This window comes from Juglans regia, chromosome 7, assembly GCF_001411555.2.
Source record: "Juglans regia cultivar Chandler chromosome 7, Walnut 2.0, whole genome shotgun sequence".
NCBI lineage: Eukaryota > Viridiplantae > Streptophyta > Magnoliopsida > Fagales > Juglandaceae > Juglans > Juglans regia.
Window position 1 is genome coordinate 15,212,388 of NC_049907.1, and position 23,989 is coordinate 15,236,376.

Sequence of the window (23,989 nt, forward strand, 5' to 3'; positions counted from 1 at the left end):
TATAAAAATATAGGTATTTTTTATATATTAATCATATATATATATGATATAACTATAACTTATATAGTTAATTAAATTCAATAAGATACTAGTATGAGCAAATTATTATTAAATAATATACTTATACTATAATATAAATAGACTAAATTAACTAATAATAGTTTAATATATGTAAACACCATACTATTAACTATTACTGCCATGTAACACTAATGTATAATAACATGTAATACTAATGTATAAACATTAATATATAATAACATATAATACTAATCTATAATAACATTAATTTGTACAATAATTTATTTTTTCAATTTTGGTTATGTTTTAATAAAATTGAAATTTGAAAAAATATTTTTAAAAAAAACTAAAATCTAGAAGCCAAATCCGATTAGTGAGATATCAAAATTGTCAAATTGAAATTTCAAATGAGTTAAGAAAAAAAGTCCAATAAAAAGGCTCAAATCTAACTCTGCTCCAACAAGTCGGAGTCAGATTGGAGGCTATGAAAGTCGGATTCGACCTCCAACAAAGTCAGTGTCGGAATCGCTTAGCCCTACAATGAGGCACTTCATTGGTCTCTTTAGATAATTAAGATCTCAACATCTTGGAATGTGTCTTTTTGTGTATCTGTGGACATAAATTCTTTAAAAATTTCAACTAGCTAGTACCTATTATTATTTATTATAAATAAAATGTGATCAGTTATTTACTTATATATTTACTACTTTTCCATGTTAATTGTCGACATCAAATTTATTTAGAGAGAATCCATTCACACATTTTAGGGTTCTTTGATGGTTTTTAAGAGATGTTTCAAGGGGTCAACACTGATTCAGAACACATGGTGGAAGCAATTTTGTATGAAAAATGCCACTCTTTCTGTTGCGAAATCTTGCTGAATTTTTTTTTACTTAATGATTAAGAAAGTATTTTTTAATGATGTTGTGAATTTTTTAAAAATATTTAAAAGTGTTAAAAAAATGCATGTGAAAAAAAAAAGAATGAAATCACCTATTAAAAAATAAAATAAAGAGTAATTTCACATACAACCGTGAAATGTGTAAACATCACGTAATCGTTTTGAAGAAAAATGAGATCAACTATTAAAAAAAATTTTTTTTTTCATGTGAGTCATGTTTTATTCACTGTTTTCAAAGTGATTACGCGACGATTGCATAATTCACAGTTACAAATATATTTTCTCTAAAAAAAAAACAGCCGCTTCAAGATTTAGCTTATATTCCAAATAAAATAACATAAAATAAAATAGCCTTGCGATATTATGACATAATTCACTCCATTTTACCATCATTGATGTTAGCCCCATGATATAATATTGATGCTAGCTAGTTTTTACTTACTTTCCAGGTGTCAACAATTTACATATAATTCTGGTTTTTTTTTTTTTCCAAGACATAATGCAATAAAAAATTACACTTTTGGGGAGAAGAGTTAACAATGATAGATAAAAGTAAAACCACCAAACCATTGTGCAACGGCAAGTGGAAAGAAGAATCTACTGAAAGAAGTGAGAGTACTGGGAAAGTGCAGATAAGTTCATCCCAAGTTCAGTGAGTCCTTGTAATCTCATGCCTTTTGATCTCTTCAGAAAATGGGAGTACCAATGCGCAGAGAGTTTTGGTTGCCTTTTTAAATCAGGATCATCCAAGTCAACATAGTATAGGCCATATCCGGATTCGAAACCTTCCAACAACTCCAATAAATCCATCAAGGACCATATAAAATAGCCTTTTGTATTTGATCCATTCCTTCCAAAATAAAAAAATAAATTAAAGAACAATGGGTAAAGAGGAGAATACTTTCTAAGATCTGAAAATAGAGACTAGTTATGCAAAATTGGATTTATATTAATGAAATGACACACGAGTAATGCTAGGTACAAGCACTATACAAGTCATTTGTAAAAAAGTGGATCTCACGAATAAAGAATAGTTTTTTTTACACTTTCTTAAGGTGGGGTCCACTTTTTCACAAAAGCTTAGATGTGACTTGTCTATTTGAGACTTGTACAAATTATTTCTCATGACACAATTACATTGATTGTTATAAACTAAGTAATATAAGAGTTGTAGATGTGTATTATTATCCAGCGCGAGGTTTGTGAAGTCTATACACGTACCTCAATGCATCAAGCAAACTCCCAATGTATGCATGCAAATATTCCACCCTTGGCCAGTCTTCCATTGTCAAATTACGTATCATTCGTTCACCTACACAGACATGCATATGCCATGCCACATTTCTTAATTTAGATTGTAACTCAAGTTGACAGTAAATTGTGCTTGCATCTAATAAATAAACTCACTTGATCGTATAGTCAAGTTCCAAGTTCCAAGATGGGAAATTTTTGCTTAAGAATTTAAAAAAAAAAGGAGTTACCAAGTAGAAACAAAATCCAAACTCAAGTTCTAATACTCTCGTACTAAAAAGAATCTGCACAACATTGAATTTTCATCTCAAGATTAGAAGTCGAAGAAGAGAGTATCCTCAATTTTGTAACCAAATATATGGGGGGAGAGAGAGAGAGACATGAAAGTGATTCTTATAGCATTTATTTTTCATGTGGGTTCTAGATTTCCCCTACATTTTTCAAATGGAGTATGCTCGGTTTGCATAGTCTAAAACTGTATAAATTATTATCATGCCATCGCTAATTAAAAAGTAATAGCAATTAATGATCATGTTCATCCTCAATAATAGATAATTAAATATCGTCACTAACGGCTAAATATTTTTTTTTTTTTGTGGCATGGGGGTGTTTTTCCTGCTACTAAAGAGATTTGGAAATAAAGTTTAATTTGGTTATAAAACGTGACATTTACTAATACTATATATATATATATATATATTATCACCAAAAGTTATTAGCAACAAGTTATCAGCAATGAATATTAATTTTACTTTAAGGGAGGACTTCTCTCGCCTCTAAACCTAATATTTCAATGGATGTCCAACATATTGGAGAGAGAGAGAGAGAGACCATTTTCATGGATGTAAACAGGAGGGTTGCCATAAACTCTCTTGATATACTCCAGCAGTTCTTGCAGGCCCCAGGCTACAATTGGAAACTGAGTAAAACAAGATGGTTACTAATTATGTAGTACCGAATAATTAGTAAAAGAGCTCTATAATTTTTTGTTTAAAGGCTTACCTCGAATCTGGATGTATCATTTTCGAAGCCTGCAACAAGCATTTAAAACAAAAAAAAATAAAAAATATAGTGAGCTGAACAGTTTGTTAAGCACTGTAAATAAACTTTCAGAATCAACCACGGATTAGTGCAGCTCACTTGGTAAGCTCACTCATGTCGAGTAAAAAAAATTGCATTCTAGGTAAAGAAAAATTATTAGATATTCCCGGGCTACTCCTATCTTATCGCAGCATACCATATAATTAAAATTCAAACATCAATTTTTATTGACAAATCATCCTATGATAGGATGGGAATACCATGCGGTATCCATACTAGAGAAGTACCAAATAATTACTCCTAGTTGAAGCTAGTCTCCATCCATCTAGTTCAATCTGTATATTTTAACAACATACTTGAAAGTTCTACTGCCATGTCAGCAAAAAAGTCTCTCTCCTTGATTTTCAAGCTACTGGGGCTGTCCTTGACATACGTAGTTAAGTAATGGTTCACTCCAAGGAAGTCAAATGAACCCTTAATCCAATTGGATTCAGCAGTGGTGAAGACTGGCATTCTTGAGCCTACGTTCTTTTTCATGGCATCAGGATATTCTCCAAACACCAAAGGATCTACCATCCTACAGTCAAAAAGACAAACATATATGATCGCTAAAAACCTAAATTATAAGTTCAGAGTCAGCTCTCTACAATACACAATACACTTATGAAAGGAAAAGACAGAAGACACCGGATAATACATGAACGTTTAGCTTTCTTACCAGCCAAAGAAGAAGTCGTTGGCTCTTTGAGCAGCAATTTTATCGTCTGAGCTGTTTGTAAGAGGAACGAACCAATAACCAAAGACATTGATCCCTATAAATCCGAGCTGCTTCTCCTGCAGGGGCCAAAGTTTCTCTAGATCAAATAACATCTTGTTTTACACAATTAGTCATGAAGTTCACATGCAATTAAGCTGATGGCCAGAATATATAGGTATATTTAGTTATTTATATTATATCATTAACAATGACAAACAAAAGACAGATGGAGTTAATTAAATCATGTAAATATGCTCGAGAAGAATCATTTGTCCTTGAAAATCTTATAGTTGACGAGATTAACACATACATGCAATAATTTCTCTATGCATGACATGGATAAAAAAGGGGACATGTCCAGTACATAATATGAACAGCTTAATTCATAATAATATATACCTGATACATGTTCTTGTACAATCTAGCAGCGGATGCATGTGCCAACAAGATATGATGAGCTGCCAAGTATGGCTCTGTTGAGGAGCTGCCTCTAGAGCAGTTTATCCCATATGGAGATGGAGATGAACATCTCTGAGGAGGTAAATTGCCAGTATCGTAACCCCCCATTACAAACACATTGGCCTCATTAAAAGTAGTCCAATATGGAACCCTGTCACCGAATTCCCTGAAGCACACATCCGCAAACGCTTCAAAGTCTTTCCTGCATTCGCATCTGGATTATTCAGTACTCACATTCTTTGCTTTGTTTGGTGCTTTGTGCAGCAATGTACTCTGCACCAATATTATTTTTTCTTTTTTCCTTTTGCACCCTTAAACTATTAGGGATTTTGCATTTTGCTCACAAAACTAATATTTTCCACCACCTATTTACATCCCAACTTCAAGATTGCATCATGTCATCTTCTTTTCATTTAATTAGCTGTTAGAATTTAACGAGGGAGCAAAGGGTACAATGTGTCAAGTTTTAGTTATAGTTATTTGTAATGTAATGAGTAGTGGCTGATGATAATAATTTTTTAGTGAAAATGATCAACTTTTTCTTTTTTATTCTCTGTGTTATAAATATTCAGCTAATATATAAAATTTGGGGTCCAAAAACAGGGGGTGGGGCCTAACAAATATCCTACCACATCAAATCCAGTGCAAATGGGAAAAAAATAATAATAATAAAGAGAAACGATACCAATATCCCACCACATCATTCACTTGTAAGGCTAAAAGAAACGTTTCGTAATGAAACCCAATTGGTGGAGTAGGGTATTGTGGTTGTAATCCATCTCTAAAGTCATCATCTAGGACTATTATATTGGTTTCAAAGGATAACAAATGCTTTTCTAAGGCATATAACAACTTATTTTCTAAGCTCACACCAAAAGCACCTAAAAGCTGTCTTACTTTTGTAAATGCTTTTAATTCGCTTTTGATAAGCAAAATATTTCGACTTTGGTGCTTTGCAATTGGGAGAGCTTCAGCCTTGGCACTTTGCAATTAAGCACGCTTTTACTGATCACACTACGGGTGAGGCGACAACTGGACTACTACATCCTGTATAAATATTTGTATGTCTATTTTTTTTAGAATAATTTTTTTCATCAGCTATTATTCATTATCCTATACCTTATGAAAAAAAAAAAAAAAACTCTCAGGTGTGGAGTGTGAGGGTGAATAGTACTGATGTATAGAAAAACCCTTTTTTTTATACTATTAAAATTCAGATTAGGGAGGGAAAGATCGGGTTTTTCATGGTTAGGAGGTTTTTTTACTGCATGGGCAAGAGAGATTATTTATTTGAAGTTGCTTATATATGTAAAATTAAGTTGATTAAGACGATAAGATTTGAGAATCATACACACTCTTTCGGCTAATCCATCCTCCATACTCGTCTTCCAGCGTTTGAGGAAGATCATTGTGGTGTAATGTAACATGTGGTTGTATTCCTGCTTAATCATAAAATGAACAGTCTTAGAAATTTACTAATTTTCTTCTACTAATATAAATTTTCTTTTTTGAAAAAGAAAAAAATCACTAAAATCATATATATATATGATGGAAATTGGCTGTAACCATGACTGATTAGTTCATTGATGAGATTGTTGTAATACTGTAAACCCTTAGGATTGACAGTTCCTCTTCCATCTGAAAGAAAGAACATTCACAATCAGAGTCCTCAGAAACCACTTATTCCTTGTATGCATGGTTAACAAGTATTGATGAGTACACGAGAGTAGTTGCGTGATCATACTTGGTAAAAGCCTCGACCAAGATATGGAAAACCTGTAAGCTTCTAACCCTGTGTCCCCCATAAGCTGGACATCCTCCTGCAATAGTTAAATTTGTTGTAAGCATTTTCATAATTAGTAATATACATGTAATGTTTTGGGAGTATATATTTTAAGATATGGATTCCCTAGAGTATTATAAAACTTGTTGTGGGCGAGATAGAAACATAAAGTGAGTTCCACTGCATTTCTTATTGCATGTTTGAGTCTCCGAGGAATGCTATGCATCAGTCACTATTCACTCCCACACCTCACACCTATAGCTTTTTCACACGGTGTGAGAGTGTTTTTCATAGGGTGTGAGATGGGGAATAGTGACTGATGAGAAGAATTTTTCTTTTGATAAAGATGGTTTTGATCTCCAGTTCTCTACTTTTTCATCTACAATGAAAAAATTTTCCCAACTTCTTCCTAAAAATACAACACACATCATCTCAACTTACTTTACTTTTCCATTATAACTATGTTTTTTTATTAGTACTTTTCCATTATAAGTACATTATTTATTATTATTTACTATAAAAAGCATATCCATGTAAAAAAAAAAAAAAAAAGAGGCAGCCTCAAAATCCCAATGACCACCAACGGCAGATCTAGAAATTGATCTTTGGGGGCGAATTACTGTTAAAATATTAAAAATGTTTGTATACAATTTCAGATGTAGGACATTGTAATATATATAAAATAAAAAAATATAATAAACATAATTTGAAGTATAAAAAATATTATCATTATATCTATCAATTAGAGATTTATGATGTACCATAACTAAGCTACATTTAACCCCAATGGGTTGGCCAAGTGGTGAAGGTCTTGGCTTTGGATATCACTCCCTTCAAGATCCAAAGTTCAACACTTATACAAACAATCATTTGGGGCCACACCTCTGGTGAAAAGTCAACAAGTTAACCGGTTCCGTGTAGGGAAACTTCCGAAAGTGCGGTGCACGAGACCGATGTTTATTCTGCAGAGGTGGGTCCGAAGAGTCCTGTCTTGGAGAGGTTTCCCGACATTAAAAAAAAAAAAAAAAAATCTAAAGTTGGATAAGAGTTTCTCTTTTTTAACAAAAAAATTATATATATTTATCATTAACTTGAAGAAAAATGTAAGAAGGAACGTGAAAAGAAAAGTTGCGTAAAAAAGGTAAAGTATCAAAAGGTAAGAAAAAGTTTGAAGGAGGCCCAAAGAAGAATAGACGTACACAATCAACAAAAAAGCAAATCCCGGCAGTCATTTTGAAAAAACAATGTCAACTTTTTTTTAAAATTTTGCAGGACTTGCACAGTCTAAGGCTAGAGAGACTTTCATCCCATCTCATTTCAGTTTATCTCATCATTACAATCTTCACAAATTCTCACACAAAATACAATAAACAATTCAATTTTTTTAAATCTTAAAACAATAATAATATTAAAAAATAATATTTTATTTAACTTTCAATTCATTTCGTCTTAATTCATTATCCAGTAAGATAATTAATTGACCTCATATATGTGATTGGTATTTATAGGAAAGAAAAAACTAGTAAGAAAGGGCGAAACTAGTAAGAGGCTCCAAAATTTTCAGAATTGGACGAAAATTAAATTTTAAAAGGCTTTTTTTTTTTTTTTTGTAACTTGGCCCCCAAAACCAGATTTTCTGGTTCCACCCATGCTTGTAAGAAAGGGTAATTTTGTAGACGGGTGGCTGTATTTCGGGACCCAAATTATACGAATTTTTGTTTTCTTTTTTTAACACCCTTAAACAAGTTTTTTTTTAAAATTCACAACATCAATATTTTTTTTATCATTAGTAAAAAAAAAATAAAAAATAAAAAAGTTTCGGAACCCACTATCAGTGGGTTTAACATTTCTCTATTGTAGACTGACCTTATATTTATGATATCCATCACATGCTGTGTCTCCAGTGGCTCCATGCATATTCCCTGAAATGCGTTGGGCAATTAAATCGATCCTAATTATTATTCTCGAATAATGAAATTAAATTTCTGATTTAACTTGTTCCGATCGAAACCGATTCCCATTTTGTTTTTTTAAAAAATAAAAAAAGGAAAGAAAAACTGACCTGCTTGGGCGAAAGTATCCCATATGCTAGGAGTCCTCCCATCCTGGTTTGCAGCACCTTCAACCTTTCGCAAAAGATTAAACGAAAAGAGTTGTTAGGAAAAGGAGAGAAATCGTACAGTTATTTGGCCGAATAGAACAGAATGCTTAAACAATCAAAAGATACGGAAAAAAAAATGGTAAAAGGGAAACCTGATAAGCAGAGGTCGAAGCCCCAAACACGAAACCAGGAGGAAAGTCATCTCTGCTAAATTTATGAGCACTCAAAACCAGTACTGCTAGATTCGTCAGCAAAACTACTACTAGCCTCAACATTTTGAATCTTGATCCAGTAATACTACTGTTCAGTCATTCATAACCATAATAACGAAAAGGGAAAGAGAGGAGCTTTTAACCATGACCTCACAATAATTATCTTCTAATTCTCCAACCAACTACCGGTATTGGCTTCATCAAAATTATATCTAAAATTTGATAAAAATACATATTTTTTATAAATTCAAAACTTCCATAACTATAATTTCATATTAAATTAATCAAAATAATAATATAATATTATTTTTTTAATAATAATATTTTTAATTTATTTTTTTCATATTTTACAATTATATTAACCATATATTAATTAATAATTTAATTTGATACTTAAATTATTATTTTTCAACTGATTTTTTCCCCAACTTAATTAATCCTCATTAATACTTAACTCATGGTGAAATTAATCTAAAAGTTAGAGTAAGTGATTTTGTAATAAAATAATAAGAATAGACCATGAACAGTGTGTCTTTAAATATGGAGATAAAAGTAAATACACTGTAGTTCAAAGTTGAAATTTTGATTATTTACCGAATCGTCTGAGTCGTCTCATGTGTTGCTACAACAATCAATACTAAAATTAATACTGATGAAATTGAAATGAATATAAATAAATCAAAATAATAAAATAAAAACAATAATTACTAGATGGTCCAGATCCAGACTGATCACCACCCTCTTCGTCGGTCTCTTTAAAATCTAAAACATCTGGAACATAAATATTATTTCCCATTGTCCAACTCTATGTGCATATCAATGTCTCTACAGTTGTATGAGACAATGAATTACGAAAATGATCTAATATGCGCCATCTGGTACTAAAGGCAGACTTTGAGGCAACGGTGTTAATAGGGATGACCAACATACAACGGGCAATTTCAGAAAGGATGGGATATTTCTTTGATACTGCATTCCACCATCCTATATGTCAAAATCACCATCATCTTGAATAAGATCCGTTGACAAATAATTGTCTAACTCTGAAACCACCTCCGTAGATTGATGGACTAGTGTGGGATTATGTGCGAGGGTCTTAGTCCATGCCAATCTACGCTTCTTTGTTGCCCTGGTGTCTGGAGGAGGTGTTGGAGTAGGTGTAGGTGTAGTAGATGCAGTACCACCCTTAATTGCATTAAACTCATCATAAAATCTATAAAGGGTATTTCAGGCCATCTCACCAATAAGATCAGTCTATGCCTAATCATACGCAAGTCCCAAACCATATAACATGCCTGAAAGTTTTAGACGGGGATCAAGAATGGTAGCTATATATAACAAAATAGTTAGTCTAGTCAAATCTCCCCAATACTTGTCATATTTGACCCTCATGGTCAATGCCATCCCCCTCATCCTTAGATTGGAACCCCTACACATGTCGTCTAATTATTCTTTCACCCTACATATTTGTTGACAAAATTCAAGAGATGTAGGGTGCAAAGAAGCAAATCATTTCAACGTGACATCGTAAAAAAGCCCAAGAAAATCAACAAATGTAACAACTACCTCCCAATCATCATCATTAGGCATTCCTAAACCTCCGTTCTCATCAAAGTATTTGACATATTGAATATCTTCATCACCCAATAATTGAAAGGCTGCCTTATATTCTTGGGCCGCCTCCAACATCAAGAAGGTTGAGTTTCATCTCGTAGGAAAATCAGTACAAAGACCATTCTTTGATGTTATGCCCACATTCTTTGAAGCAATCTTGAATTTCTCCAATCTAGAAGGAGAAGACCTCACAAATTTCACAGCCAGTCTAACTCGTGCAACCGAGTTATTAACATCTTTTAACCCCTCTGTCACAATTAGATTCAAGATATGTACAGAACATCTAACATGCAAATATTCACCACCCAAGAATGTTTTATTTACCTCTCTAAGATAAGTCTTCAGATACCCCAAGGCGACATCATTAGACGTGGCATTGTCAACCGAAACTGTCAAAACCCGTGTCAACCCCCACTCCTTTGTTGAGGCCTCTAAGGCCTTCCCAATCGTCTTACTCTTGTGATCAGTTATTTGACAAAACTTAATAATCTTTTTATGAAGAATCCAATCAGAATCAATGAAATGGACAGTCAAAAACATATAATTAAAATTTTAGATAGAAGTCCAAGTATCGGTAGTGAGGCAAACTACCAAACCCACCAATTGGCCCCTCAAAACATTTTTATCTTTCTAGTACATCTTTTTAATATCTTTTGCCACAGTGTGGCGATAAGAAAGTGTAAATCTAGGTTCCAATTCTTGGAACCCTCTCCCATTCATAAACTGAAAAGGTAGCTCGTCTATGATAACCATACGAGCTAACTTCCTTCTACACTCATCAACATTATATTTTGTAAATTCTTTCAACGTTGGACCCCCACTACTCCCATCCGCCATTTTTTTCAATCCAATTTATAGTCTAAATTGACTCTTCTCCAGTAAGGATCTTAATATTGGACTCTTCTTGCATTGTTCCTCTAAATGGACCTTTAACTGGGATGTACCAAGTTTCCTATAGTGACATCCATAACTTTTCTCACAATAATTACATTTAACTTGAGGGTTATTGGGGTCACCACCCTCTAATTTAGTAAAATGAGACCAAACTACGGAAACAATTTTATTGCTTTGTGTGGGCTTGGGGGCGGGGCAAGGTGTACTCCCACTCCTAGGGGTTGGAGTAGGGTTAGGTTCTGGGGCAGGGGTACTGGTAGGGGTAGGAGAGCTATCAATGAAATTCTTTTCAGAAGACATTCCTGATTCTACAACACAATAAAAAATTATAAAATCAATCAACACACAAGTATGGCAAGTATGAGAACAACTCAATTATGAGAACATGTATGAGAACATGACAAGTATGAGAACAACTCACACACTACACCTATTTTAATTTTTTTTTTTCATTTTTCTTATAACAAGTATGAGAACAACTCAATTAGTTTACATAACCTTAAAAACTTTTTTAATAGAACAAATGTATCATGCACTTAATCACATTATTATATTTTTCAAAATAATTCCAAACATGCACTTAATCACATTATTATTTCCATTAACATTAGACCATTGGTTTCTAAATAAACTTAATACTTAATAGACTTATATTTCTTCACGTAAACAAGCTATATTCATATATAACTGTTTTATAATATACGTTTTTTAGGCCATTAAAGATAAACCTACAACTAGTTTACAACTATTTTGTAATCCTATTTAAAATGTTTGATAACAATAACATGCTTCAATTTAGGGGTTTCAATTGAAACCCTAACATGTTTCAATTTAGGGGTTTCAATTGAAACCCCTAAATTGAAAGAATGGGTTTCGGAATTCAGATTATACAAAAAAAACAAAAACAAAAACAAACACACGAATCAAACACATGCACAAATTTATCCATAGCGCACAAATTCACAACTATTCCCATCCTCCATCTTCGATTCAACCCAACCTTCCTCTAATCTCTAATCCAAAACTTAAAAAAAAAAAAAAAAAAATCTAGCTTATGTTTTGAATTTCTTACTTTTGAGTTTGAGCGGCGGCGAATTCGAAGTGAAACGACGGACCGACGGTGGAGTGACTGGAAAGTGGAAATCTCATACTTGTGCAGCTGTGATGCTCGTGCGGTGCAGTCGTGCGAGACGGAGAGAGAGAATACTTCGAATGAGAGAGATTGAGAGACTCAGAGAGATCGAGAGAGGAGAGTGAGAGAGGTTGAGAGCCAAATGAGAGTTCAAGAAGCAGAAGGGCTGAAAGTGAAGGAGAGAGATGCGGGGAAGGGGGGGGGGGAACCTTAACTAAAAGTGAAACGGCGCCGTTTCACTTTTAGTTCAGGATTACCTAAATCCTGAAAGTGAAACGGCACCGTTTGGTCTATGACAAAACGGCATCGTTTCACTCTATTTATGGTTTTTTTTATATATAATTTTGATTATATATATATATATTATATAAATTAAGCGGGGCAGGGGAAAAGCAGAGTGGGGCTTCGCCCCCTCCGTCCCCCGCCTCCGCAACTGTCCTGGGGTGCGGGCGGGGGCCCCTGCACCCCGCTTGTGCGGGCCGAAACCCCCACCCCGCATGGGTGGGGGCGGGGCGAACGGGGCGGGTCAGCGGGGTGCGGGGCCCCGCTGCCCACCCCTAGCCCAGATGGCTTATTATGAACTTAAAAGTAGTTTTCATCTCAATCAAATCGGCGGCTTGAAGATGACCATAATAATAGTAAATTGTGTTGGGAATATACCCATTTCTAATTTGAAAATGGTTTATACACAACACCTTATATGATGATATTTAAAATAAATGATATTTTTATAAAATAATTTATAAAAGTAACATCACTTTTTAAAAATATCATAAATGTAAAACATCATTATATAAAATGTTGTGAAAGTGTCATTGTTTAGAATAATAATACACACATCACATTTCACAAATATTACGAAATTTTAAAATGAGACTTTACAAAAATATTTTTATTTCAAAATATTGTTGTGAAATTTCATGTGTGTATCATTATTCTTCTAATTTTGACTGAAGGGAGTATATTCATCCTCTGCCCAATCCACTTCAAGAAGGCCCAAAGGCCAAAATATAACTACTCCAACAAACGGCAAAGGAGAAGAGGGCCCAAGAATAGTGTATGAAGAGGATCAACGTGGAAAGATGGGACATCACGCACGCCGGCACGTTTATGCCAGAATCATCTGCAGGATAGCCGTGCTGCATTAAATGACCAGATACGGTCACAAACAGGAGATCTTGGTGGGCGGCTTTGTCCCTAACATAATTCCAGACAAAGGCCGCACTTCACTACCTGTCACATGTGATATGGCCCGTGGAAGCTATGCTGCATTTAGTGCGACAACATGCTTCCTAGTGCAGTGGGTGGACACCCCCAGCATAGAGGAAGTAGCAGTCCCACCTGAGGAAAGAGGTATATAAGCCTAATCATAGGTAAAATTCGGACAATTTTTTATGACCAACTCTCTCAAGAGATAGAACTAACTTAGATATCGGAAGTGCCACCCATCCACCGAGCCTCCGCATTTCTTGTATTGCAGGTTCATTGAGCTCATTGGTCGAGGTGCAAAACATGTCTCGAACATTGACATTTGCATTAAATAAAATTGTTTATTTTTATAGAAATTAAATTAATCATTTACCATGTTGTTTTAAGCCCATAAACTATATTTGCAATCTATAATACAATTGGACATTTTATTTGAAAGATTGTGTGTCACTTTGATGATAGGGAATGGAGATTCCAAATTGACATGTTGGTGTAGATTAGGCTTGTGCAAAAACACAAAAAGTCCGACCCACCCGATAAAACCGATCCGATCAACCCGCATAAAATCATATTAAAATTAGATGCGGGTTGGATGATGTCCAACCTGCTTTTAAGAGGATGAAACCACATCCCCCCCTCTCTTCTTTCTATTCAGCACAAACCCTAGCCCCTCTCTCTCTCTCTCTCTCTCTAGCACAAACCCTAGTGCCACTCTCTCTCTCTCTATGTAGCAAAAAGACGCTACGGACGAAACCCCTCTCTGCGAACTGCAGTTCGCCTAATAAGAGATGAGAGTCTCGAAGCAGTTCAGCCCATCCAAGTCCTGTGCGAACCTTGGTGACCTCGGTTGCTGCGGCTGCTTCTCCTTCTTAACATACGTCGCCGGTGGTGGCTGTTTCTTGTTCACGTCGTTGCTGGCGGCGGTGGTATCGTTGCGGCCCTTGGCGATGGAAGGGAAGGAAGCCCTCACATTTTGGCCCTTGGCGATGGTTTTTCCTCTCTCTCTCTCTCTCTCTCTCTCTCTATTTGTTTCCCAAGATGTAGAAGATGCTACTCAAGTAGCTGTCCTTGTAGTTCATCTTATGCTTTGGCCCTGCAGAACTGTGCCATGGCCGTGGGGTTTGCATTACTTGCTTTAACATTTGGATCTGAATTAATGGGGTTCATACGTTTTGTTTTTACGAGTAGAAGAAAGTATGGAGATGAAGGTTTCCCCAGATCCAGAAACATCTCTTGATTCGGGGGTTTTTATATTTTGTTGGTTTCGAACCCCATCAATTCATAATAGAATGTGACAGATTTACTGTTCGCAATGTCTTCATATGCCGTTTTTGAGGTCGTCAGACATTGCAGAAGGTATACAATGTGTAGTCAAAATAACTGCACTTTTCATTTTTAGCTTTTTGGGATGTTGATCTGAGATTGATAATTTGATATTGTGATCAAATCATACTATTGATAGAAATATTTTGTACATTGATGCTGAAGTGAAAACGAAGATTTTTTTTTTTTTTGCCCTCATTGGTGAATGTCAGGTCATATGAGTTCAACCCGATCTCTGTTTGTTCGGGTCGAGTCGGGTCTGTTTGGCGCCTTGGATGGGAACAGTCGGGCCGGGCCGGGCGCAAACCCGGTTGTTTCAGGTCGGGTTCCAGCCCTAGTGTAGATACATCGACTGAACCACTTAAATTTTTATTCAATATTAAACTGTTGTTTCATTTGAATGACTACCAGAACTTACGACTGCTCATTGTAATTAAGAACTTACAATGATATAAAATTTTGTGTTTGTTAAGAACTTAGATATTTTTATATCAAAATTTTGTGTTTGTTAAGTATTAAGATATAAAATAAATAATAAAATCTATTTATTCTCATTAGTTTAATCTTTGGAGACAAGTAGTAATTTCACATGGTATCAGAGTAGAGGTCATGAGTTCGAACCCGAACTGTATACTCTACCTCATTTAATTAAATATTCTACTTGTTGGGCCACTCATTGAGAGTAAGACTGTTCATCCGGGCCGGATTTTTTTCCGGCCCTGTCCGGAACCCAGATAACCGGGTTCCGGTTACGGTTTTCGGCCCGGGTCAAACCCGGGCTGAAACCCGCATTATGAAAACCGGATATAGCCGGCCCGGATCCGGGTATAAAATCCGGATTCCGTATTAAAAAGCCGGTACCCGGTTTATGTAAAATCGAAAACATCACTTGAATTTCATTTCTTCACCCCCCAACCTCCCCCCCTCTCTCTCTGTCTCTCTGTCTCTCTCGCGCGAAACCCTAGCCACAAAACTATAGCTGACTCCCCACCAGTGTCCACAATTTGTCTCGCCTTCAGCCTTTCAGCAAAGAGTTTTCCGATTTCCTCATTTTCTTTTTCTTTTCTGAGACGCCGAAACCCTCTCTGCTCGTTTTCTTCATCCTCGTGCCGTCGTCTTCATCATCGTTGCCGACTCGCCTCATCCTCGTGACCCAAGGTTTGTTCTCTGTGATTTGGTCTGTTTTATTCCGATTTGGGTCTGTTTTATTTGGATCTGTCTCTCTTCTCACCCTCTCTATCTCGTGTCTTCAGATACCTTGGAATAACGACGATGAAAAGCTATGGCTTGTGTAGCTTTTGTTCAGGTAAGATCTGTGCTAGCGTCCTTCTTCTTCTGCTACGGCTATGACATTTTGCACTAGATCTGGGTTTTTGTTGTTGTTTTGTTAAACACGAGTATATAGTATATGCTGTTAGTTTGATAGATCTGGGTTTTTTTTGTTATTTTGTTAAACATGGGTATAAACTATATGCTGTTGGTTTGATAGATCTAGATTTTTTTGTTATTTTGCTAGTAAAATGGCCTAGATAACGCGCCCTTTCTACAGAAGATTACAGTTTCTCATTTGGCATTAGGTCTTTTTAAATGAGATACCATCACCTCGGAAAAAAATAGTAGAAAATTTCTAGCCAACTCTACTCATGATAAGATCTTGTTTCCGATCTTTCCTGTAAAGTCTTGTGGAAGGATCAATGATTTTAAGAACAAAATGGTATTGTGAGCAATGTATAGACTTCAAAAGTTCTACTAAGAATTATAAGATCCTCTGGGTCTTTTTATTTATATAATGTAGTTTTGAAGCAATACTTGGCTAGATTTTATTCACTTTAAGGTTTATTCATTGGAAGAGAATCATTCTTCAGCTCTGTATTTCAACTTCTTAATTTGCACAACTTTTTATTTTTTGTTTTTGTCCTTTTTGCTTGAGCTTTCTCCTTTTTTAGTCCAAGGAGATGTGCTCCAATGTTTTAATGTAACTTGTTTCAGATTACATGTTATGTTTATTTAAAGAAAGAGAATTTGTTTCTGAACAGATCCCAGAAAATGGAGGAATACTTACAGCACTCTATGCATTCCATTCACGAGATGTGTCACAGATTGTTTATGATCGATGCTGGCTTTCTTTGTACTATTATTGGACTCTGAATAGCAGGGTCAATTTTTATACTCCTTGGGGGGTAGAGTCAGTTGTTCTTGGCAAAATTAGTTCATGTTTGTTGTTGTGTATTGGAGTTTAATTAAAGCAATAATGTGTTTTGTAATGTTCTAAGCAAATTAGTTCAAATAATGTAATATGTAGTGGATTTTTTATTTTTTTACATGCATTTAGTTAACAAGTTAATTAGTTGTTTGTAGCCTTGGCTATTCTTAACATAAATCTAGTTTTTCATTTTGATATTTTTTTTTATCATTATGGACATTGATAATAAATATAGGCTTTTATATATAATAAAAACCTTTTGCTTTTCAATATTATTTGACGAAAAAATTGTAATAAAATATAGTATTTTTGAAAAAAAAAAAAAGTTTCAACTTTTTCCCAGAAAAAAAATAACAACATAAAGACTAAAGGACTTTTGTTAAAAAAACAAAAAAGACGGGTAAAACCCGGAATCCGGATTCCGGGTTTTAAAAAACCCGGATTCATCCGGGTTTCGGACCGGGTCTTAACCGGACATACCCGGGCCGAAATCCGGCCCATATTTGAAATCCGGGTTCCGGGCCGGATATACCAGGTCCGAAACCCGGATGAACAGTCCTAATTGAGAGGGAGTCTAACCCACACATGAGAGAAGTATTAAGAAAATAAATAATAAAATTTACCTCTTCCCATCAACTTAAACTTTTAGAACAAGTGGTGATTTCATATTGAGTAATTACATATAGCATAGTGGGAGTATGATTTATCAAGATGGAATTTTTAGACTTCTTGATTTGATCAAGAAGAACAAAATATCTTCTTAAGTTTAATTTAATAGAACTGCATATTTAAAATTTCTGGCCAGAGCAATTAGTAAATTGTTTACTAAACCATTTTAGAATATTCAATGAATTAAATTAAGGAATTGAGGATAAATAAATGATTTATTTCTTTATATGACAGTACTTTAATAGAGTACTTAAATTCAACACAGATAATGAAGGGACTTATAACAATACTCATTACATGATTAAGAAACTTAGATTATATTTTTGCTAATAAATTGTTGGAAATTAAGCAGTGTACTGGTTCAATTACATGAATACTTTAGAGCAAACAATAAAGTAAGGCTATGAAGCGCTTTCTTCAGCTGGTTCTGGAGCTATGAAAGCTTACATTATAATTACCATTGTGCAACAGACAAGGAAAAATCTATTGGATGAATTAGGTATAAGAAAGTGCTGATAAATTCTTCTCAAGCTCTATAAACCCATCTGAGTTAAAGCCTTCTCTCTGCAAGAAATGTGAGTACCAATGAGCAGAGAGCTTTGGCTGTCTTCTTATATCCGGGTCATCAAGATCTATGTAGTAAAGACCAAAGCTCGATTGATAGCCATCCAACAGCTCCAGTAAATCCAAGAAAGACCATGCAAAATAACCCCTCACATTGGATCCATTCCTTGCAAAAGACAATGATCAGAGAATAGGCAATGATCAGGGAATTAAGAAAAAGGTAGTTCCCACTACATCTAATAAATATTTGATTTAATTATAAGGTCATGAGAAAATGAACTTACCGAAGTGCATCAAGCAAACCCCCAATATATCCTTTCATGTATTTCACTCTATGCCAGTCTTCCAATGATGAATTGCGTGGTGTTCGTTGTCCTACAAGAAGATTCCAAGCAAGCTGAGTTTTCTCTATTAGAGATGATCACATTGGGTGATGAGAAAACTGGGTTTTGAACAATGCCACCATGTCTTATACCAAAACAGGAAAGATAATCCCTTTGGTAGATAAAATGGCATGAAAACAACAAATATGCATGATTCAAAGGACTTTCTGAGCAACTTTAATGTTTGTTGTTTGACCGCTTTAACTCTCTCTATATCAGATTTTCGTTTGATCACTTCTGCTTAGAATGAATCTATATTTGAAAGGATAGTTTAATTGGTGAAACCCATATGAACGTTAGTTGATTGTTACATCAGATAATTTATTTTGAAACACCAAAATGTGATAGCATAACGATGTATCATAGCATAATTCTGTTAAGATATAAAATAAATAATAAAATCTACCTCTTCCCATTAGTTTAAGCTTTTGAGATAAATGATGATTTCACATGGTATCAGAGCAAATGTCTTGAATTCAAATTCTAACTCTACATTCTACTTCATTTATTTAAATATTCTACGTGTTGGACCACTTATTGAGGGGGACTCTATCTCACACGTGAGGGGGAGTGTTAAGATATAAAATAAATAATAAAATCTACCTCTTCCCCTCAGGTTAAACTTTTGGGACAAGTGGAGATTTTACAAATTCCAGAATAATGAGATGAGCCCTAGCACCACTCTGAATCATTTCTCACTATTTAAAGTAAGACCACAAATACATAGAAGCTCTATATGCATGTGTGTGTCAATGAGTGGGGGGACGTGGATGTGCGTAAATGGGTGTGTGTGTGTGTGTGTGTGTGTGTGTGAGAGAGAGAGAGAGAGAGAGAGACCATTCTCATGAATGTAAATAGGAGGATTCCCATACACTTGCTTGAAATACTCCAACAGTCCTTGCAAATTCCAGGGTGTAACTGGAAACTGAGTCAAATGGGCTTGTTAGTGTTAGATTTGATATACCCATAAATATAAAATTGCCTTTATAATTTATGCTTTTGATCTCACCTCAAATTCAGATGGATCATCTTGAGTAACTGCCACAATTGGAAAAGTATTAAGCTAAATTCATTTTCATCTCTAAAGCTTGGTAAGTAAAGGGTGAGTTTATTGAGGATATGAAGAAAAACTAGAATAGTCTTAAACATTTAATCTGCAGAGAGCAGAGTTTAAATAGTAAGCTTGATTGAGCTGAAACAGGGTAAAACGTAATCTAATAACCAGTGAAATTGGTCATTGTTGTGCTAAGTAAAGTATATACGCATGGACATACCAGCAAATTTTATTGCCATGTCTGCATCAAAGTTTCTGACCTCCATCTCAAGTTTTTCAGAGTCATCCTTGATGTGAACTGTGAGGTAGTAATTTAGTCCTAGGAAATCAAATGAACCTTTAACCTGATTAGATTCAAAATCTGTGAAGGATGGAAGTCTTGATCCCACATTCTTTTTCATGACATGGGGATATTCTCCATACACTAAGGGATCCATATACCTGCAATGCCATGCATATGAAGAATAAATGAATTCTGAATGCAGCTTAGATATGGTGTAAAAATGCAAAATGAAAAGCACTCTTCCTTGCATTAAAAGAAAATGACTCCAAAAGTGTGTGATGAATACTTGCTTTTGGCACCATATCAGACTAAAACTTAACAATTTATAAATGACATAATAGATGCCAAAAGACAATACCACTGCAACTTTACTTGTGAATCATGTTTAAGTAACTTACCAACCAATCAGGAAGTCATTGGCTCTTTGCGTAGCAATTGCATCTTTAGTTGTGTTTGTTAGAGGAATAGCCCCAAAAGCGTAGAGGTTGATTCCTATAAATCCATTCTGCTTGTCCTGGTACTTTTCCTTGTACAATCTAGCAGCTGATGCATGCGCCAACAAGATATGGTGAGTTGCCAAATATGGCTCAGTTGTGGAGTTGCCTTTTGTGCAGTTGAACCCAAAAGGAGAAGAGCAACGCTGAGGTGGAAGATAACCCCCATCGTAGCCTCCAAGCACGAAAACGTTGGCCTCATTCAGGGTGGTCCAATGAGAAACCCTGTCACCAAACTTCCTGAAACACAGATCTGCATATGCCGTGAAGTCTTTCCTGCATTCAGAAAGAGATGATTCAATCACATTCCTTACTGGGTTCTATGCTTGGCGGTGTGTAGTGTACACAAACACATACAAAATGTGGTCTAGTCAAGATTGAGAAGTGTACACAATTTTTCTGCTGACCCATCCTCCATACTCGTCTTCCAATGCCTGCGGAAGGTCGTTGTGGTGTAATGTGATATGCGGTTGGATTCCTACTTTCACAAAAAATAACATAAATCGGCAGGAAAAAAACATGGATAAATTAGCATTTTGGGAGTACTTTTTCTTGCTTTATGTTCAAAGTATTCTTGAAATGATGAGAAAATTGAAGGATCTTCAACTATGATGGAAAAGGGAGTAACCGTTGCGGATTAGTTCATTGATAAGATTGTTGTAATACTGTAAACCCTTTGGATTGACACGTCCTCTTCCGTCTGAATTATGAGAAAATGATTAGTCCAAGTGTGAGAAAGTGCAGAAAAACTCCTTTTTACTTCATCATGTTTAGTTAATTGAGGATCAGAAGAGATTGATGATAATACTTGGAATAAGTCTTGACCATGAGATGGAAAATCTATAGGCCTCTAAGCCTATATCCACCATGAGTTGGACATCCTCCTGAAAGAGTCAATTCAACGTAGCTAATCATATATGGATCATTATTCTAATACCAGATGCTTCAAATAACGTGAACATATAATTAATTGGTCATGGTCATATATGATTCTGATAAGAAATGTCTCTCCTAGCCTGGATAATACTTTCATTCACTTACACCTTATCACAGGATGAACATCTCATGCAGACTACAATCATTCATTTTCAATCAATTGGGATCATGAACTGGCCGGCAAGTAATCCTTGGCTTTTAGTCATAGGAAACACATTGCATGCTATTATACCTTGTATCTGTGATACTGATCACATGCTATGTCACCAGTGGCTCCAGCCATTTTCCCTGAAATTTGAAGTTGAAGATCAATCTCGTAAGAAAAATTAGATATAAACATAGATAAACTTCAGCAAACGTCTATCTACTAAACTTATATTGTGATTTCAGGATACATATCCTTTTCTCCCATTTCTAAGGAGCAAGGAGCCTAGAGCTCCATGCACAGAAGAAGAATCAGAAAAAATGGTGCAAAAAGTATCTACATGTAGCCATCCTAATTATATCTGGGTTGTGTTTCTGATTACATCTGTTGACATGCTGTCTTCCAGTAGAAGCGAAAACAAAAACCAGAGGCAAACTATGTTGGTAGCATGCACTAATATTTGCACGCATATAATAATCTCCATTTATTGGAAAAAAAAAAAAGAAGGAAAAAGGTTTAAATATTCATTTGAATTATATTTACTACATTTATAATGGAAAAACGTTAATTTCATTAATATGTTATAGAAGATAAAAGCAAGTACCAATGGTAAAGAAAAGCTTACCAGCATGGGCAAAGGTATCCCATATGGAAGGTGTCCTTCCATCTTGGCTTGCTGCACCTTCAACCTTTCATATTAATTTATATTTTTTAGTCATGAAAAATATCAAAGTTGTTATTATATATTTCTAATAATTTACTCCAAGATAAATGAAAAAAAAAAAAAAAAGAGTCACCTGGTAAGCTGAGGTCCCAGAACCAAAAACAAACTCGGGTGGGAAGTCATCTCTGCTGTATTTATCAGCGCCTAGAGCTAAAGCAGCAGCTAGGTTTAGTAAAAGAAGTAGATAGAAAGAGAGACTCGTGAACATTTTTCCAAAGCTAGCTTGTGTTATCCCTTTAGAGATTGACCCAAATGAATGCTCTTAATGTATGGCCAGACAAAGAGTTGCTGGGCTATCTCGGTCTGTACTACGCTTTATACCCGGAAAAGGATAAGCTGCTACACCGACACGCATACGATTGGTTGAGCAAGCATCGTTGTAGAAAAGATAATTCCAACGATAAATACAATACATCGTCCTCACAAAAGTCTTGCAAGAAGAGTCAAAACCAACATGTACAATCGAGGCTGAAGTGATCGCTCTCAGAAACCGAACTTAAAGACAAATCCCTGACTAATTAAGTGGACTTTAACAAGTTAAATAAATGTGTAAGATGTTTCTTGAAGCTGGACTTTAACGTGAAAGCTTTTAGCACAATGCATCTCTCTCTCTCTGATGTGTGATGCATCTGTGAGCACGCGCGGCCTCATGAGCCCCGTGCCTACGATCATCCGTACTTTTAAGGCTTTTTTTATTTTTATAATTTCTCTCAATTCATCTTATCTTATATCATCTAATTATTACAATTTTATCAAATTCACGTAAAATAAAATAAATAATTTAACTTTTTCAAATATCAAAATAAAAATAATATTAAAAAAAATATTCTAATAATATTTTATTTAAATTTAAATTTTAATTTCATGAACTCATCTTAACTTATATACGAAAACAAACGAGGCAAGTAGGGAAAAGTGATGTCAATGCTTCTAGTGATTTACCTGAAAAAAATAGTTCCAACGTGAGGAAATATATATAAAATCTTTGTTGTAAACATATGGAATGTATTTAATAGATGACTATTAGAATTCTTCCATATTTATATATCTCTATTTTTCATATTTATGTATCTCTTTGATTCATGTATTGTCATTCCCTAAATTCATAAACTCATTTAATATCATATATCCTCTATGCCTATAATTAAATGGTGTCTTGAGGATCATTTATAGTAGACTCAAAATAAGGAAATTGAAAGAAATAATATTTAGTTCTAGAAGAACTAATTTTAGATATTGTGGTCTTTCAATTCTCTTACTAATTTTCTTTAGTTTTACAACACGTTATCAGTACGAGACTCTAGACAATTGTCGTGTTACTTGACGTTGAAAGCTATATGTGAGATTGCTTTGATCATTGTAAGTCATTCTACAATTTATAATGTCATTTTATAATCATCATGGTATGTTCATATTTTCGAATGATGTTATATAGTGAATACTCTTTCAAGTAAAATATTATATTGTCAATTTAATTCATTTGACTTCATAAAGTTTATAATTCTTGCATATTCTAGATCTTATAATATTTACTTATTCGATTTTTAATATATTTATTATAGATAATGTCGAATCTTACAAAATTAGAATTTGTTACTCTCGATATTTCTAACAACAATTATTTATCTTGGATTTTAGATGCTGAAATCCATCTTGATGCAATGAACCTTGGAAATACTATTCAAGAAAACAATGAAATGTCCCTGCAGGATCATGCTAAAACAATTATTTTTATTTGCCATCATTTGCATGAAGAATTGAAAACTAAATACCTCACTAGCTATAAAAGATCCTTTAATTTTATGAAATAGTCTAAGGGAGAGATACGAACACCAG

The 23,989-nt window shown here is 34.6% G+C and overlaps 2 protein-coding genes across 4 annotated transcripts; both read right to left on the reverse strand.

Annotated features, from left to right (window-relative positions):
• Positions 1-1,283: 1,283 nt before the first annotated feature.
• On the reverse strand, positions 1,284-8,688 carry LOC109007209 (beta-glucosidase 11-like). 3 transcript variants are annotated; one of them, XM_035692360.1, is made up of 14 exons: positions 8,467-8,688; positions 8,276-8,339; positions 8,080-8,135; positions 6,175-6,250; positions 5,997-6,068; positions 5,782-5,869; positions 4,371-4,596; positions 3,933-4,048; positions 3,571-3,791; positions 3,176-3,204; positions 3,005-3,092; positions 2,330-2,374; positions 2,144-2,234; positions 1,284-1,772 (listed from the first exon to the last, which is right to left on the reverse strand). In XM_035692360.1, the coding sequence occupies exons 1-14, from the start codon at positions 8,587-8,589 to the stop codon at positions 1,520-1,522; spliced, it is 1,548 nt and encodes a 515-aa protein (XP_035548253.1). In that variant the 5' UTR covers positions 8,590-8,688; the 3' UTR covers positions 1,284-1,519. The 3 variants fall into 3 exon arrangements, with proteins under 3 accessions (XP_035548253.1, XP_035548252.1, XP_035548254.1); XM_035692359.1 differs by having other exon boundaries at positions 4,371-4,632; XM_035692361.1 differs by lacking the exon at positions 2,330-2,374 and having other exon boundaries at positions 1,335-1,772; positions 4,371-4,632; positions 8,467-8,686.
• A 9,182-nt stretch (positions 8,689-17,870) lies between these two features.
• LOC109004264 (beta-glucosidase 11-like) lies at positions 17,871-22,452 on the reverse strand. The gene is made up of 12 exons (XM_018982767.2): positions 22,227-22,452; positions 22,055-22,118; positions 21,517-21,572; positions 21,157-21,232; positions 20,977-21,048; positions 20,739-20,826; positions 20,253-20,624; positions 19,792-20,012; positions 19,527-19,555; positions 19,355-19,442; positions 18,419-18,509; positions 17,871-18,300 (listed from the first exon to the last, which is right to left on the reverse strand). Exons 1-12 carry the CDS (start codon positions 22,359-22,361, stop codon positions 18,066-18,068), a joined length of 1,527 nt encoding a protein of 508 aa, XP_018838312.1. The 5' UTR covers positions 22,362-22,452; the 3' UTR covers positions 17,871-18,065.
• Positions 22,453-23,989: the final 1,537 nt, after the last annotated feature.

What these genes read in the sequence shown, in the direction of transcription:
- LOC109007209 (XM_035692359.1), bottom strand. Translation starts at nt 8,589, where the DNA reads ATGTTGAGGCTAGTAGTAGTTTTGCTGACGAATCTAGCAGTACTGGTT. An exon ending in ATGGATATCATAAATATAAG is followed by an intron (nt 6,251 to 8,079) that starts GTCAGTCTACAA and finishes TAACTATTGCAG; the next exon opens with GAGGATGTCCAGCTTATGGG. An exon ending in CATGGCAGTAGAACTTTCAA is followed by an intron (nt 3,205 to 3,570) that starts GTATGTTGTTAA and finishes TGCTTGTTGCAG; the next exon opens with GCTTCGAAAATGATACATCC.
- LOC109004264 (XM_018982767.2), bottom strand. Translation starts at nt 22,361, where the DNA reads ATGTTCACGAGTCTCTCTTTCTATCTACTTCTTTTACTAAACCTAGCT. An exon ending in ATCAGTATCACAGATACAAG is followed by an intron (nt 21,233 to 21,516) that starts GTATAATAGCAT and finishes TGACTCTTTCAG; the next exon opens with GAGGATGTCCAACTCATGGT. An exon ending in TATTTACATTCATGAGAATG is followed by an intron (nt 18,510 to 19,354) that starts GTCTCTCTCTCT and finishes ATCTTCTTGTAG; the next exon opens with GACAACGAACACCACGCAAT.